Here is a 16,571-nt window from a genome sequence, read left to right as displayed (position 1 = left end):
GGATTGGCCCATGCGGTGACCCGTTGCCGAACGCTGTGGGTGCTGGGAGAAAGAAAACATGGCGGCCGGGCCCAGCAGGACGGAAATTCAGACCCTTTTCAAGCGGCTACGAGCTGCGCCAGCCAATAAGGTACTGACTGTACAGTGTGTGGGCCGAGTGCTCGATGGTTGTCTTGGTCACGCTTCAGAGCAGAATCGACCCGACCCTTGATCCGTATCTCTCCCCGCGCCACCGTCCTCGCCGGTAGCCACTTTGCGCCCAATTGTGGTGGGTCTGAAGCGAATGACCCTGAGTCGAGTGATTGTCGCGTAGCGCTCCGGCATCAAAGTAGCCGCTGCCGATCGGAGGAGTGAGTGGTTGCCCGGGTGACGGATTCGGTGTAAGAAACCATGAGCCAGGCTCCCCATTCTTGAGCGGTCCGTTGGTTCTGCATTTACCTTTTCTGTTTCTTGTAGTCCTGCTTCGACTGCGGAGCAAAGAACCCGAGCTGGGCCAGTATCACCTATGGGGTGTTTCTTTGTATCGACTGTTCCGGAATCCACCGCTCGCTGGGTGTTCATGTCAGCTTCATCCGGTGAGTCGTGGTTGCACACCCATAAATGGATGTAGGTTAAAACGCGCTAACGTAGTATCAAGGGCTACATAGGTGAGTTAGCATTTCACATCATTCGCTTCATTGCATAACTAATGAATTTCTGCATGGAGCAGATCTAACCTAATCACATGCAAGTAAGAGGACAATTGAGTTTTATTTTCTGTGTGTGCATAGAGTCCTTTACATATTTTCAGTCTAATTATTTATTTAATAATTTATATCTCATGTTTGACAGATGATCAGAGACAGCTAATCTGATAATACTATCTTATTTCCCCAATCCTAGTCTCTTGTATCAAATAATTTTATCAGTGTATACATTCTTGAGTATTTTAACACACTTGTTTTCAAATTCTCTATTGTTTCCTATCATTTTTTTTACAACTTTTTAACTAGTCGTGCAATTTTGCTGTCTTAAGAAATATGCAAGATGGCATAATTCTGGCACTTTACATTGTATCTTTGAGAGTCAGTTTGGCATAGTGGTTAAGGCATCAGGCTAGAAACCAGAAGACTATGAGTTCTAGTTCTGCCTGAGGCACAAAGCCAGCTGGGTGACCTTGGGCCAGTCACTCTCTCTCAGCCCTAGGAAGAATGAGGCAAGAACAAACCACTTTTGAAATCTTGCTAAGAAAACTGCAGGGACTTGTCCAAGCAGTTGCCAGGAGTCAACATTGACTTGAATGCACCAAAAAGAAAAAAAGTATATTTCTTTCTAGCTCTGAATAACTGACATTAGAAGTTACTACTTCTTTTACTAGATATCTTTCCTGTTCCTGTATTTGATTCACTAATCTCTTCCTTTTTCACAGCAACAGTATATTCCTACTTGCTTTAAAGGGAAGATAGAGAGGGTGCTATGGAAAGTCTGGTTTATTTGCTTCAGATTCTTTTCAATTATAAGTCTCTTTTTGAGTTCTGTGAATAAATTAATTGGAGTCTTTGGGTTTGTTTGTATGACAGTGCAGTCCATATATGACTGACTTATGCACAAGCAACTGATTAGTAAACCATAGAGACCTCAATCCTTGGGTTGCTTGATGATGTATATGACAAAGAGTTCTGGCTTACTCATCATAATCCCTTGTTTTAACAAAATGTCTCCTCCTTCCCCCACTGAAGAAGTTCTCTGTGTTTTGTTAGCCATACCTGTTTGCATTTATAAACTACTGTGTTTCAGTAAGCATGTAGCTTATGTGATGTGCATTAAGTTTCTGTCATTATTCTCAGCATTTAGTAAAAATGCAAATATGTATCGCCCTGCATACAAACTAATTTTTCCATATTCTGTCTCTTTTTGTGTCTTTGCTTCTAAGAGGACAGGCAATGATTATAAAACATTTCCATTTTTAATAGTTCCCTGATTATTTTACACATAAATCATTGTTTTGTAATAGTTAACAAATGATGGGCATCTGTGAAGTGTGAATTAGTCATTAAATGTGCATTTTGTTTCTCCTCTTCGTTGTTACAACATTTCATTTCAATATATTTGTGAAGTCTGAAAAATTATAGACCTACTCATAGAAGTACAGTAGGTTAGGTAAAAGAGTGTTAAATTATTTACACTGCAGTATTAGTTTATAGTGTAGGGATAGGGAATCTCTGGCTCTGCCAATGATATTGAATCAGCAGCCCCATCCAGTATAACCAGTGATGAGAAATGCTGCAGATTGTAATTCAGAACCATCAACAGGGTCACAAATTCCCTGCCCAGTTTATATTGTAAGCTCTATAGCTTTAGCTTATTTGTTCTGTGTTTGAATTGGTGTAAAATGAAGTGGCTGGGTGCTCACAGATGTTTGCTAATGGGCACACAATAGATCTGTTTTATGGGCCCTGCATAGGCTTCCTATTAAGTTCTGGGTGCAATTTAAATGGCTGGTCTTAGCCTATAAATCTCTTTATTGGCACCAGGACTTCATCTTCTCACTAGAGTCAATCTGACCATCTGACTCGTGCCAGGAGAAGCAGCTGGTTGTTCCCTATTTTGGGAGGTTGGGGTGTATGTATGTGTGAACCTGGAATCACTGTTTTTCCATGATAGGGATGGCCTCCCATTGAAGGCTTGTTGTGCCCAATATTATCTGCCTTCTGGAAAAAAATGAAACAGCTTTTCCAGAGGGCTTTTTGGGCATGACACCAGGTATTATATTGTTGGGTTTTTATTGCCTCTTCTGATATATTTTTTGTATTCCTAGGTTCTTTGTTATTGTGAGTTGCCAAAGGTCTGTTTATGATTGTGATGGGGTATAAATCTGATAAATAAATTATAAATAAATAAATGTTGCCAATTTGTCAGATAGAAGGGAATTAGAATTCTGTATTGGAGGAGTATCATGAAAGGCAGCATTCCCTAAATCAAGTGCTATAAATAGTCAGAGAGCTCTAGTGCCAACAGGTCTGTAAGACACAATTTGGAGGAGGCTGATACAACAGATTATCTTTATGCTTCTACAAATGGATAAAAGCTTGGAATGTGCTACCCTTTTCTATCTGCTGTGTCATATGATAAATGTAAGTATCGTACTAGGAGAAATGAAATTAATGTTTTTGGGCAGGACAACAGATTTTATTGTGACAGAAGGGCATTTTGGCTTTTAGAAATTGTTGATATCTGTATGATGAATTTGTGTACAATATAATGCCAATCTTGTCCCCTTGCAGGTCTACAGAGCTTGACTCCAACTGGAGCTGGTTTCAGTTGAAGTGTATGCAAGTGGGTAGCAATGCCAATGCGGTAAGGACCAGTTGAAATGGTATTCTTTGATTATTTAGATGGGCATTTGATTTTTTTTAAATTGTTCCTTTTTTGGAGTATGCTGTGATTGGGGAAGTGGGTTGGTGAATAGTTATTAACAAGCTATTTTAAAAAGTTACATGGTGAATTTTTTCTATGTTTCTGGGTCATTTAGTACCAGGTGGAAGCTCAATCACTACATATCTGTATCTGGAAATGTCATCTAGTTTTCAGTTTGTCCTTCTTTTTGATCCTGGAAATCAACTATATTTTCTGTCTTTTCAGACAGCCTTTTTCTGCCAGCATGACTGTACCACCTCAGATGCCAATGCCAAGTATAATAGCCGTGCTGCTCACATGTACCGAGAGAAGATCCAGCAGCTGGCAAGTGCTGCCATGGCCAAATATGGAAATGATGTAAGTATCAATGAGTCTGTGCACTGTTGGAAACAATGGGAAATTACAAGGCTTGCTCTAGAAGTCAATAGATTATTCTCTCCTTTTTTTAGCTCCTGATTGATGGCCTGAGTGGGATTCCGGGCTACTCTCTGGAAAGGAGTGATGCTGATTTCTTCTTGGAGCATACACAGGTGAGTTGAGCCAACTTGAATTGCCCTTTTCAGTTGGAAACTTTCCTTGTTGGATTTGTCTGATGGGTTTTTCTTAATGCAGATAGTCCTCACTTAGTGATCAGCAACCAGTTGAAGTTACAACAGTGCTGAACAAAGAGACTTACAGCGGGTCCTCAAAATTGTGGCCATCATAGCATTCCGCGGTCACGTGATCACCATTTGCAACCTTCACTGCTGGCTTCTGATGAGCAAAGTCAATCAGGAAGCCAGCAAGTCACAAGTTGCAGTCACATGATGTCATGCTTAATAACTGCAATCAGAACTGCCCTTGTAAGTGAATGTGGTCACATGATTTTTTGCTTTATGACCACATTTCTTAGTGATGGAGTTCCCAGTCCCAGTTACGGTTGTTAACCAAAGACTACCTGTATTCTATCTTTTAACTGAATACTAGTTTATGGTGAGCCATTTGGAGTGACAACCTGGTCTGTAGTTGGCATTTTCATTTTGTCCACTGCCATTGTACATGTGAAGCTGCTTTGTAATGAATCAGGACAGTGCCATAGAGTATTGGGCAGGGTTGGTCTTCTTCAAAGTCCCTGCACTAGCTTACCCCAGCCTGGTGGCTTCCAGATGTGTTGAAATTGTCAGAAATCCTGTGAGTTGAAGTCCCAACAAATCTGTTGGGCAACAGGTTGTAAAGGCTGCTTTCATTAAAGGAGCTAGAATTTTACACTGTATTTGTATGTGTGTAAAGCCCGTACTGTTCTATTGAAATACGAACTATTTGGATAATCCTTCTTATCAAAAGTTTCAGAACTCCAGAATATTTGTTCTTTGTTCAAGCCCAATATAATGCCACCAGAGCAGTTGATGCATGCTGTTTCCTCCCCTTTTTATGGATTTCTTAGAAGTGACTGGCTGGCCTGAATCAAAAATGGAGTATGTGCCTCATAGCTAGAATATTTTTTTTCCTTTGGGATAGGGTGAAAACAGATGGCTGACATCTACTTTGATCTTAAACTGGAAGTCCCATTGATTTCAATATAAGTTCTTATGACTGTACTGCGGGCCTCTATTAGAATGGAACGCATCTTTAAGAAAGTAGCAATACTTGCTGTCTACAGTGTTGTAGATATACGTGGCTTATTAGGCCAGGTCTTATGGTAATTAATTTGTTAATTGTTTGAGTTTTGAACGAATTAATATTGTTGAGCCTTTCTGAGAAGTGATTTGTTTTCTTTAAGGCTTGTAATAACTGGGATGTGGCTAAGACAGGGGAGAGCACAGTAGAATTCACATCAGAATTGGAGAAAACAGCAAAGCCGTCTGAAAATAGTGAGGTTCCACGTAAGTACCAAGGCAGAAGCCAAATATTTTGTTGCTCTTTCCATATTAAATATCCCTACTGGATGGAGTGAACCTTGGTTGCTGTTAAGCTAGATGATCAGCGGAGAATCCATATCAGACACTGTATAATTTGATACACCGAAATTAGGTAATCAGTTCAGTGATGCATTAGTAGCTTTCTTTATTTTGTTTTCCTGAACTGAACTTTTTTTTTTCTGTTAAAGAGCATTTTCCTGTTTGAATAATTTAGAAGTCCTGTACTCCAACAGGAAAAAAGTATGATATGTGAAAGCATGTATGTTAGTTGATATGTGGTTGTATTCATACAAGAGGCTGAGATACAGTTTATTTTAATCATAGCTCATTGAGAAAGCAGGATCAAGCCAAAATTTGTAGATAAGCAAAGTTGTGATGGCACGTCAGTCTATTTTCTGTTAATTTCTTTCCTTTTTTTAGTTGCTTGGGAGTGTTAAAACCAGGAATATGCTAGAAACTACTAGTCCTGTGTCCCCATTTTCATACCACATTAAGCCATAGTTGCAGTCAGTAGAGTAACAACAAACCATAGATTCAGACTGGCTTTCACTGAATCAGGCATTTGTTGCAAGTGCCTTTCTGATAAGTCTCTCAGTTTACTTCAGTAGTTTCTTCATGGAATTATAGTGCTATGGGGCATGTGTAATGCTTCTAGAACATCAGAGTTTGCGAAACTTTTTTTTTCTCTGTAGAGGCTGACCAGGGTCCTTCTATTGACTTGTTGAGCACCTCTCCCAAAGGCCCTCTTGGTAAGTATAAATATCTCCTCTATCTTCCTCAATGCACAGTGCCACTGGTGATAGTCAGTTTCTCTTCAGCAGATGGTTCGCACTGACCATAGATTTATTTCAGATGCTATATTGGGTTGAGAAGATGAATAATTCTGATTTTGAATTGCTTATTGCAGTATTGTAGTAGGAACTGAGTAACTTAAAATTTTATCTTTTGGGAAACTGTAGAATCATTGGAAAGAACTTTAAAATGTCAACTGGTCTAATCTCTTGCTGTCCAGAGGTGGCTATATCATCTCTAATAGGGGGCTATCCAGTTTTTATTTTTAAACATTTTAATTATGGAGAGTTTATAACTGCCAGAGTCACTTTGATTTCTCATTAAATAGGTTGTCTGTCAGAAGGATCTTCCTAAGAATTAGTTGAAATCCCTGTGATTCTGTAGCCTCGGATATTTCCCAGGAGGATTGAGGTAGTAGCAAGCTGATATGGCCTTGCCTTGTCCTTCAAGAGAAATGTCCAACTAGTCCAGACTGTGACCTGATTCTTATGTCATGATCTTAGTCAGATATTATTTATATCTCATTTCCACTATTTATGTGCTCCCTTCTCTTTGGCGTAAGTATCCTTAGAAAAAATTAACACCTTCCCATAACACCCATGCTCTTTTCATACAAGAATATGAATACTGCACTGAATCCTATAAGGGACAAAGACCTTTAAACACACTATCTTGATTTAGATGTCATTGTTGATTAATAAATATATGAAATATACTGTATATACTTGTGTATAAGCCCATAAACCATTCCTCAAATTCTAACCAAAATACCATGAAAAATGGGCCACCCGCTGATAAGGCAACCTGCATTTTTCATGGTGTTTTGGTATTCAAAGGTCTGCTTCTCCACAGATGGGCTTATATGCGAATGTATACAGGAAATACATGTACTTTAGAAAAAAGTATTTCTATATATATTCACAGATAAGCCCATCCATGGATAAGCCAAACCCAATTTTTTGGATGCATTTTGGCCCCTAAAATTCTCAGCTTATCTACAAATATATACAGTATTTGCCACAGCTGAAGATTTGCCAGATGAGACATCTGGTCTGAACTGGGTCTGTAGGTCATACTGCAGTCTTGTGTGGGATCTCTTGCTGATGGTCAGCCTTGTACGCTCAACCTTTAGAATCAAATACATGCATGTCTTTTTCTCCTTCAGACGCATCCATGTGTCTGTCTCCACAAGAGGCAACTCCGGCCAGAGGTAACTGGCTCTGTGTGGACTATTTGCCTTCCATTTCTGTGGTTCTGCTTCTGGCTCTGAGTTTAGCTGTCTTGTACCTTTAAGATCTCCTCCTAAATATGGAAGGAATTGCTCTTACTTAGCAGTGAAATTTAAGTTACAGTTTGCATCTGACATTTTGCCGATTAGTCAAATGGATACATGCGGCACAAATTGCAAAAGGACAGTTGTATTCTACCTGCTTTGGTTGTTTGGAAATTACTGAGCAACCTGCAAGAAAATGCCTCTTTAAGTTTACAGCAGTGCTTTTTTTCCTACCAGGCTCTTCCCATTGACAGTTCTGAGCTCACTGTCTACCAAAGACACCACACCTTAGTGTGTTAATTAGACTGCTTTCTTACTTGGAAGGGGAGGCCCAAATGGCTACTAATCTGAAATTGCATGGCTGGTCTTATTGACTCTGAATCTGTGTCCTGCTGCTGGACCTGTTTGGTGCATTAACAGTGCTCATGTGGCGCAGAACGGTAGGCAGCAGTATTGCAGCCGAAACTCTCCCCACGACCCGAGTTCGATCCCAGCGGAAGCTGGATTCTCTCTCAGGTAGCCGGCTCAGGTCAACTCAGCCTTCCATCCTTCCAAGGTCAGTAAAATGAGCACCCAGCTTGCTGGGGAAGGTGATGACTGGAGAAGGCAATGGCAAACCACCCCGCTCTATAGTCTGCCAAGAAAACGTTGTGAAAGCAGTGACCCCCCCCAAAGGGTCAGACATGACTCGGTGCTTGCACAGGGGACCTTTCACCTTTTCACCATAGGACGCTTGGCCATGGTAGCCTTTTTACCATAAAAGTCTTAAAATACTGTGATGGGTATTAGTATTCACAGCAGCTTGATCGCTCTTTTTCATTCCTGCTCATCCATCATTGTTTGTCTTTATTGCAGAAATAAAGCCTTCCCTCATTGGAAAGAAGAAGGCAGGTGCGGCAAAGAAAGGGGTACGTCTGCTGCCAGAGACTTTGCCCTTCTATGGTGTACGTCTGCTTGCTTTTTCTGGCAAAGGTGTGCACCATCTGAGTGACCCTTTGCAAGAACTTCCTTTTCTCCTGTGGCTGCTGTCTGTTTCTTTTGCAAGCTAATGAGGATTTGCCTCGTTCTTCTCTCATTTCCTCTGCTCTTGGTGGACAGCAGCATCTTCCAGTTCCATGGAAACCCTTCTGCATACTAATAGTAGTTTGAAATGGTCCTAGTAATGCCATGGCTCTAGCTCTTGGGGGATAGCTGCAACACTGTATTTATTTTGAGTGTTGGTTAACTGTCATGGGCAGACAGTTTCTTGACCTCAGAAACGAACAATATATTTATGCTTTGAATTTGACTTTATGGTGTAGTCTCGGGGCAAAGATAATAGACACCTCCCTCAAAAAAAAAAGTTGATTTTGATTCATACAGCAATGCTTGCAAAACGGAGGAGATTGTTTTATATCTTTATTTTCTTTAATAAAAAGGACCAATCAAAGTAATTCTGAAATGGCATGATAAACAGTTATCTCGATTTCTGTTATTGTGCCCTTGCATCGGTTGCTGTAATTCATGCAGACATCATCCTCTGATGTTACAGGTTCAGTGACTTTCACATTTTCTGTAGTCCTTGCTTTCCTGGCAGTTTTTATTCTGCTTCTGTTTCTTCTAGCTGGGAGCCAAAAAGGGTCTTGGAGCTCAAAAAGTGAGCAGCCAGAGCTTTACAGAAGTTGAACGGCAGGCCCAGATGGCTGAAAAGCTGAAAGAGCAACAGGCAGCCGAGTACCGGAAGCAAGCGGAAGAGTCCCTGTGAGTGACTTTTATATGCAGCATCCTCAAGTGGGGATTCACGTAGGTTTGCTCACAAGGCTATTGAATTGGAGAATGAACTCATGAAGCATGGAAAAAGATGTGATGCCCAACTCAGACCTGAGCATTTATAAATACAATAATGGCCAGGGCCTCCCCATGAATAGAGCCTGGATCATGTAATTTTCTGCTTCTCTGTTGTCAATGCTGATATTTATATTCAGAATCGGGTGGGTTATATGCATTACGGAGAAACTCTACTAGAACTCTATGGTTTGGTGATGCTTGTGGTGTCTTTCTCACAGAGTGGCCTCAATGAGACTGGCCTATCAAGAGCTCCAAATTGATCGGAAGAAGGAGGAGAAGAAACTTCAAAACTTAGAAGGGAAGAAGCGTGAACAGGCTGAAAGACTAGGCATGGGCTTGGTGTCCAGAAGGTATTTACTTTATTGGAGAATGAAAGCATGGCTCAGTTTTTGTATAGTGCCTGGCTTCAAGTAGTTAGCTGTCTCAGTAGGCCTACAAATGGGGGATCTGTGCCTTTGCCATTTCCAAAGGCTGTTTTGCTGCTGTGTATCTTTAGCCCCCTTGGTGCGAACTGATTTATATTGTGGCCTTTGTAGTAAGAAATTACAGTAAGAAAAGGTCAGCCCAATCCAAGAAGAGGCTAATGTGATGTTCTTATTTATTTTCTATCCTGCCTTTATTATTTTTATAAATAACTCAAGGCGGTGAACATACCAAATACTCCTTCCTCCTCCTATTTTACCCACAACAACCACCCTGTGAGGTGAGTTGGGCTGAGAGCGCGTGACTGGCCCAAGGTCACCCAGCCAGGTTTCGTGCCTAAGGTGGGACTAGAACTCACAGACTCCTGGTTTCTAGCCCGGTGCCTTAACCATTAGACCAAACTGGCTCTCATATACCATTCAGAAATCTGTACAAGTTAGGGAAAGCCTATTGTAACAAAAAATCACCCACAAAAAAGAGACAGGTAATAAAAGAAAATAATAATAATAATGAAAAAAGTAAAAATGAAGACAGTATGGCAAAAAAATATGAATAATTTATTAAATAAGAATGTATTTAAATGTTTTTGAAGCAGAAAACCAACCAGAGAAACAGCTGGGCCAAAAGAGTAAAAAAGATTCTCAGGGAGGATATGGAAATTTCAGAGAAACCAAAATTTCTTTTGTGTCTGTCTTTACCACAGAAGATACAGGGAAAATGTCTGAGCCTGTACTGAGTTTCTTAGGGAGAGGATTGGAACCAGTAAAGCCAATTGAGGTAACAAGGGAAAGTATTGTAGGACAGCTTGAGAGATGACATTGTAATAAATCATCAAGTTGATGGTATCCACTTGATGATTTAGTTCTTATAAACACAATGTGAAATTGTTGACTTCCTAGCAAAAATACCTAGCTTTTCATTCAAATTAAGCTCACTGTAAGAAAACTGGAAAGTCACTAATGTAATGCAATTTAGACAAAACAAAACAACACAAGGAACTCAAGGGAGATTTGGGAAATTTACATTGTAGACCAGCAAGGTCTGTTGCAAGCAAATTGATAGTAATCAGTAAGCACAGAGGAAAACATTTTTTGCTGAAAGAAGGTTAGCGTAGATTCGACAAAGAAAAATCTTTTAGAAGTTATTTTAAAGAGGAAGTTGACAGCCTTCTTCCTATAGTGGCCAGAGGCTATGCCGCCACCATTTCCTCCTCCTCCTCTGCCTCATGGCTCACTCTTGCTCTCACCAGTGCCATGCCAAGGAGCTTTTATGGATTACTAACTGGTCAAAATCCAACAGAAGTAGGAATGGATGGGCAGTTTTCTCAATAGAGGGAAGTAAGAACTAGAGTCCCTCAAGGTTCTGTGTTGGAACCAGCACATTCTTGTTTGTTCACAAAAAAGTTGTCTTAGGGCTAAATAGTGAACTAGCCAAATATATGAATGATGTTAAACTATTTAGGTTGGTAAAACCAAAAAGGATCATGAAAACATCCAGAAGGACCTCTTTAAACTAGATGAACGATCATCCAAATGGCAAAAGCAATTCTATTTAAGTAAGTGAAAAGTGATATGTGCCAAGGTAATTCTAGTGTCGATGAAATATTTGGAAATAGGGAATTCTGCCAGGCCTTTTAACTATTTTTTTGTATTGCTTCTTCTAGTTCCATTTCGCACTCTGTCCTGTCTGAGATGCAAGTAATAGAACAAGAAACACCAGCAAGTGTAAAGTCCTCTCGGTCTCAGCTGGGCCTCTTTGAAGACACAGGAAGCTTCACATCTGGACCACCCAAGTATGACTAGCTTTGCTGAGCTTTTAGTTCTGTTAATATTTCTTTATCTGGCCTGCACAGATTCCTTTCTCCCCTTTGTTCCTAGGTACAAAGATAATCCATTCTCACTAGGAGATAGTTTTGGTTCACAATGGGAAACAGAAATGCCCTCCTGGGGATTTGACAAAAGAGAAGAGGAGACAGACATCACAATCTCGAGCATCCGACCCATTGGTGACAGGTAAAGCAAGGGGAATGCAGTCCTTTGGTCTAATATAGGGCTGTGTGAATGAAGAGTACAGAGGATCTGATTGATATTTATAGCGAATGAAAGATTTCAGTGCTTTTCTCTTCTCTTCTACTCAGACCGACCAACAGAAGAGAAATGGACAGCAAGGTATCAGTAGTAGAGTCTAATGAAGCTCGACAAAAGTTTGCAGGTGCCAAAGCCATCTCATCTGACATGTTCTTTGGGCGAGAAGTTGATGCTGAGGTAGTTTTTCTATGATTTTTCTGCCCACAGAGGTTTATTTCTGACCCTTGTCAGCAGCAGTGCACCTGGTCAGCATTAGTAGTAGTATTCATATTTCTTTTCCTTACCTTTTTTCCCTTTTTGTTTCCACCAGTATGAGGCCAGATCCCGACTCCAGCAGCTCTCAGGAAGCAATGCCATTAGTTCTGTTGACCTTTTTGGAGAATCTGAAACAGTGAATTCGGGTATGCCCATCAAAAACTGCCCAGAGTACCTCCTTGTGGGGGGAGATGGGCGGTGATAAAAATTTGATAAATAAATAAATAAAAATTAAAAAGAATGATGGCTGTAAGAGTTCCCTTCTCACACCATGGCTTTGCTGCCATCAGTTCCATATTGAGGACAGTTTGGTACAGAGCAGTGAGTAGAGCAAGACTTGTAAAAATGTGTGAGCTCATGCAGTTAAGCTCTCTTTCATAAGAGGAGTAGCTTCTTTGTCAAAGTTATCTACAGACAAAGTTATCTAACAGGCTTCATATTAATATTTTTTCTTCTCTGTAGGTGGTGTATCCATTGGAAATGTACTACCTGCTGCTGACATTGCTCAGTTCAAGCAGGGAGTAAAATCTGTTGCTGGCAAGATGGCTGTCCTGGCCAATGGTGTGATGAACTCGCTGCAGGTGAGAGATGAGGGGGAAGTTAGTTATTTATTACACTTATATGCCATCTTGATCAAGATGATGTACATTGGACTCTTTCTTCATATTCTTACAGCAACAGCAAGTAGTAAGTTGGGCTGAAAGAGAACGATTGACCTATAGTCATCCAGTGAGCTTCTGTGGTGGTGGATGAATTAGAATCTGAGTGTCCCCAGTCCTAGTCCAATGTCTTAACCACCACACCACATAGACTTCTCACTTACATGTTTGCTATGAAATTTTAGCGAGAGGGTTTAAATGGGTGATTAAATGTGCTTACATGGAAAGCACATGTAATATCTGATGAATCTTATATGATAGTGTGGACTGGGTGGTTCTTTAGTATTTTGAGAGCATGTTGTTGGTGCCATTGGGGGTACAGTCAGTTACAAAGCATTGCTCCTGCCATCCCCTCTACCTCTTGAGAGTTCTATCTGCCTAGCGTACTTTGGTCTTTTTTTTCTGGGCAGTTGAGCATGCTTCTAAACAAGACCTTGAGTTGCCATTATTCACCACCAGTGTGGGATCCAAAACATTATTGAAAATAGAGATAATGCTGGGGGCCGGCCATTTGCATCTCAGCATGCCTTTTTCCTGTATATTTTTTAAACAAAAGAATCTCAAAGAAAACTTTAAAATCAGAGGATCGTGGAGCCTAGTGGACATCATGATGCTCAAGGGCATCACATCATTTAGTTCTGCCAAGTGGGGTTTAAAAGCACTAATTTAAGGACTAGTTGACTAGTCCACCTAAAAGCACTAATTTTAAGACAACTAGCTGATTAGTCCACCTAAAGAAATACTGTATTTTTCATGGTCAATTTGAGGCTGCAAATTTTGCAAAGCTACTTGGACCCAATTGGATGATGGCATGGTATGCAAATAAGCTGATGTCAAAATGTTGTTTTTGAATAGAAACTTTGATATTACAGCCAGATATATCTCCTAAATAATACTGTATTAGTGGGATTTGCAACCCTATCTGAACTGTATTTATATAGCATGCAGTAAAATAAGTCCTTAAGGAGACTTCTGAACTCTCCAAAGAGGATAATAATCATTTGAAAACAAAGCCAAACAAAGCACAGTCAAGACAAGACCCAACAAGGGAGCTTAATGTCTTCCGTGTTGTTGACTGGCTAGCCGAGGTTGATGGTGAGATAGTAAAATGGCAGCAAATTCAAGGATAAAGATAACTGAGGAGATAGCAAGACACACTAAACCGAAGGATCTTCCTAAAACAAAACAAAACAAAACAAAGCAAAACACTCTTCAATGCTACTACTGCATGAGTTGCTCTAGAGTTTTGGTTAGGCTCAATTTACAAGTTTGGTGGATGCTTTTTCTTGAACAATAAGGTCATCCATATATCTCTACCACATACTTAATAACGTGGCAGGGGGAAAGAAAGGATCACCACGTACTGTCTTGAATAATGACCCAGATTCAATTCATACTTCAGGCTTGGTGTGCAAGTCTTGGGTTCAGTTTGAGATATAAATATAGTTCAGATGGGGTTGCAGTTCTCACCTGTTTTTCATATTTGTGTTAGTTGTGTAAACATACATGCTTGAAGAATTGTCCAATAATGAAGCTAAAGTAAATTCCCAACCTAATCTTTTCTGACATTCTGGGATGATTGCATAGAGTCTGTACTCTGATAATATCTTTTTGTGGACTGCTTCACTATTCCGACCTTAACAGGATCAGTTTCCTTTTTGGTATGACTGGCTCATAAGTCTTTAGTTATGGTGATCATCTTTGGACTAGCTGCCATAGCTAAATGCTTAGAAATCTTCAATCATGTTTATGGACAATTTGTTAAGTGGTCTTCCCCACCTCTTCTCCCCTCCTACCTTTAGGACCGCTATGGTTCATATTGATGATCTAGAAGACTGTACCTCTTGGCCATTGGTGGAACACCACTTGAAGTTGAGCCTACATGGAAACTCTACAGGATAACTTCTAAGCTGAGCATGGCTGAGGGCTGCTTGAGAATAGAGGAAATGGACATGCTTGTCCTGTACTCAGAGGTTTTCTGGACATTGTTTTGTATTAGAAAACAAATATTTTGTCAAAACCCAGCCTTCAGCGACTGAAGTATGGGCCTTTCCAGAGAACATCCCTCTGCTGCTATGGACTGAGATAGGGTGCAGTTGTCATTGTGGTGCTGCTCTTTATATTTCTATTCGTCTCCCTGACTGCTATTGGTGGACTTTGTATTGTGGAAGCAGGAAGTAGTGTGTAATATTCTTCATGCTTCTGCATTCAGAGGCAAATTTCAGTAAATATTGCATTGGTGGAGACTCTCTAGAACCCATGCTCCAAAATAGAGTGAAATTCCTTCCTCTGTTCATGGTAATCTTCCTGCCTTATGGAACCAGTGTGATGCATCCTTTGAGAGTAGTGGCTTAAAAGCACAAACATACAGCATGCAGTGAAAGGTCAGCACTCTTGGCCTTAGTTAAGATCCTTTTATTCTGCAAATATGACTGAGGATAGATGCAGGAGATAGATCTGCAGTGATAAATGAAGAACAGATTATCAAACCTTTCATATAATCAATTGGTGTTCATTGGGTGCTGTCTGATTTTTTATTTCAGAAGTTAAAAGAAATTGGAGCTGAAATGAGTGTGACTATAACTATTCACTCCATTCACTGTGTCCCATTTTTGTTGCACAACCATTGCTACTACTGACTTTCCTTTTGAATCACACTGATAAGACTTGACTGAACATCATAGCTTTTCTGCCAACTATATATGGAAACAATCAGTTTCAAGAAGGCTTCTTCCACCTATCCAGGCTTCAATGTTATCCCTATGCTTTCTGGGATTGTTCTCATAAACTGGTATAGCTTTACTGATCAAAGAGGAACTAGAGCAGATAAATGCTTCCTTCCATCCTACATTGCTAATCTCATGCCCGAGGCAATAAAAGGTATTTTGCTGTAAAGCACCCTACTGCACCTGCATGCTGTATCCATTGTTTCAGTGATATTTTTCCACTGGAAGTATTATTTCAGCAGAGTGGGAGAATTATTTCCTTGTGAAATGGTGCTTGCTGTTGTAACCATTTTGCATCAAATTGCATGATTGTTGCTACTGCAGCTGTGGGTTCATCTGGAAGCCGCCATCAAATCTACTGTATCCCTGAAGAAGGCAAGCCTGTAATTTTATAGGAAGAGCAATCACCAAGAATTCACTGAAATAATGTCTTGGGTTTCTGTGAGTACACTTGCTAGAGGCAGATGAGGTTACCAATGTCCTTTGAGGTTACCCACTTTCACATTAGTGTATTCATTAGTGCAATTAATCTGCTTACTCCTTGTGCACTTCCTGTGAAAATAAATGCCTGCATGGATTGACCAGAAATTTCCCCCTCTGCTTGCTTCTTTTGTGTTCATAGGGTTCTGAAAATACCCTCTCCAGTTTTGAGTGTTGCAGATTTAAAACTGCTTGCTCAGTTCTTGAGCAAGGGCTACAGTTTCATATCAGGCCACTGCTTTTTATTCTGAGATTGGAAGTGGCTTCCCTGCTTCGGCCATCTGTATACTTGAGATTCATGGTAATATTAATAAGCTTCATGTGGCCAAAGTTATGGCCCTGCTCTATGGGGTTTTGAAGGGGAGGGCTATGGATTCCCTCTCCCGTCCAATAAATCAGATTGGATTCCCGTGTTCTCAACTCTTGTGGTTCTTATTTTCCTGGGCCCTAAATAATAAAAAAATACGTAGGTAGAAATCACCCCTCCCATCTTGTTTTCTATACTAAGCTCAAGGAATGAAAATTAAGGAAGGGTGAGCAATTTAGTGTGGTCTAATGTGAAAGTAAGGCTAAGTTTGCCATTTATATTAGTTTTATCTTTTTAAAAGTCTGGAGCATTCTGTAATACTATGATGACTGTTTATTTTTTGATGGCAAGGAATATTGCCCTGTAGTTTCAGCTGGATACCAATCATATTTCTCTTCCCCAGGAGTGAGAGAGAACCCTTTGTCATGATTCTTCAGTACTACTTCCC

At 40.3% G+C, this 16,571-nt stretch overlaps 1 protein-coding gene across 2 annotated transcripts; it reads left to right on the top strand.

Annotated features, from left to right (window-relative positions):
• The first annotated feature begins 34 nt into the window (after positions 1-34).
• ARFGAP2 (ADP ribosylation factor GTPase activating protein 2) lies at positions 35-15,924 on the top strand. 2 transcript variants are annotated; one of them, XM_063289699.1, is made up of 17 exons: positions 35-130; positions 457-575; positions 3,264-3,336; positions 3,622-3,753; positions 3,846-3,926; positions 5,156-5,258; positions 5,987-6,043; positions 7,252-7,296; positions 8,215-8,267; positions 8,963-9,099; positions 9,405-9,536; positions 11,273-11,401; positions 11,487-11,621; positions 11,747-11,873; positions 12,007-12,097; positions 12,414-12,532; positions 14,413-15,924. In XM_063289699.1, exons 1-17 carry the CDS (start codon positions 59-61, stop codon positions 14,431-14,433), a joined length of 1,626 nt encoding a protein of 541 aa, XP_063145769.1. In that variant the 5' UTR covers positions 35-58; the 3' UTR covers positions 14,434-15,924. The 2 variants fall into 2 exon arrangements, with proteins under 2 accessions (XP_063145769.1, XP_063145770.1); XM_063289700.1 differs by lacking the exon at positions 7,252-7,296.
• Positions 15,925-16,571: the final 647 nt, after the last annotated feature.

This window comes from Candoia aspera, chromosome 1 (genome assembly GCF_035149785.1).
Source record: "Candoia aspera isolate rCanAsp1 chromosome 1, rCanAsp1.hap2, whole genome shotgun sequence".
NCBI lineage: Eukaryota > Metazoa > Chordata > Lepidosauria > Squamata > Boidae > Candoia > Candoia aspera.
This window is presented reverse-complemented; position numbering and strand designations above follow the sequence as displayed.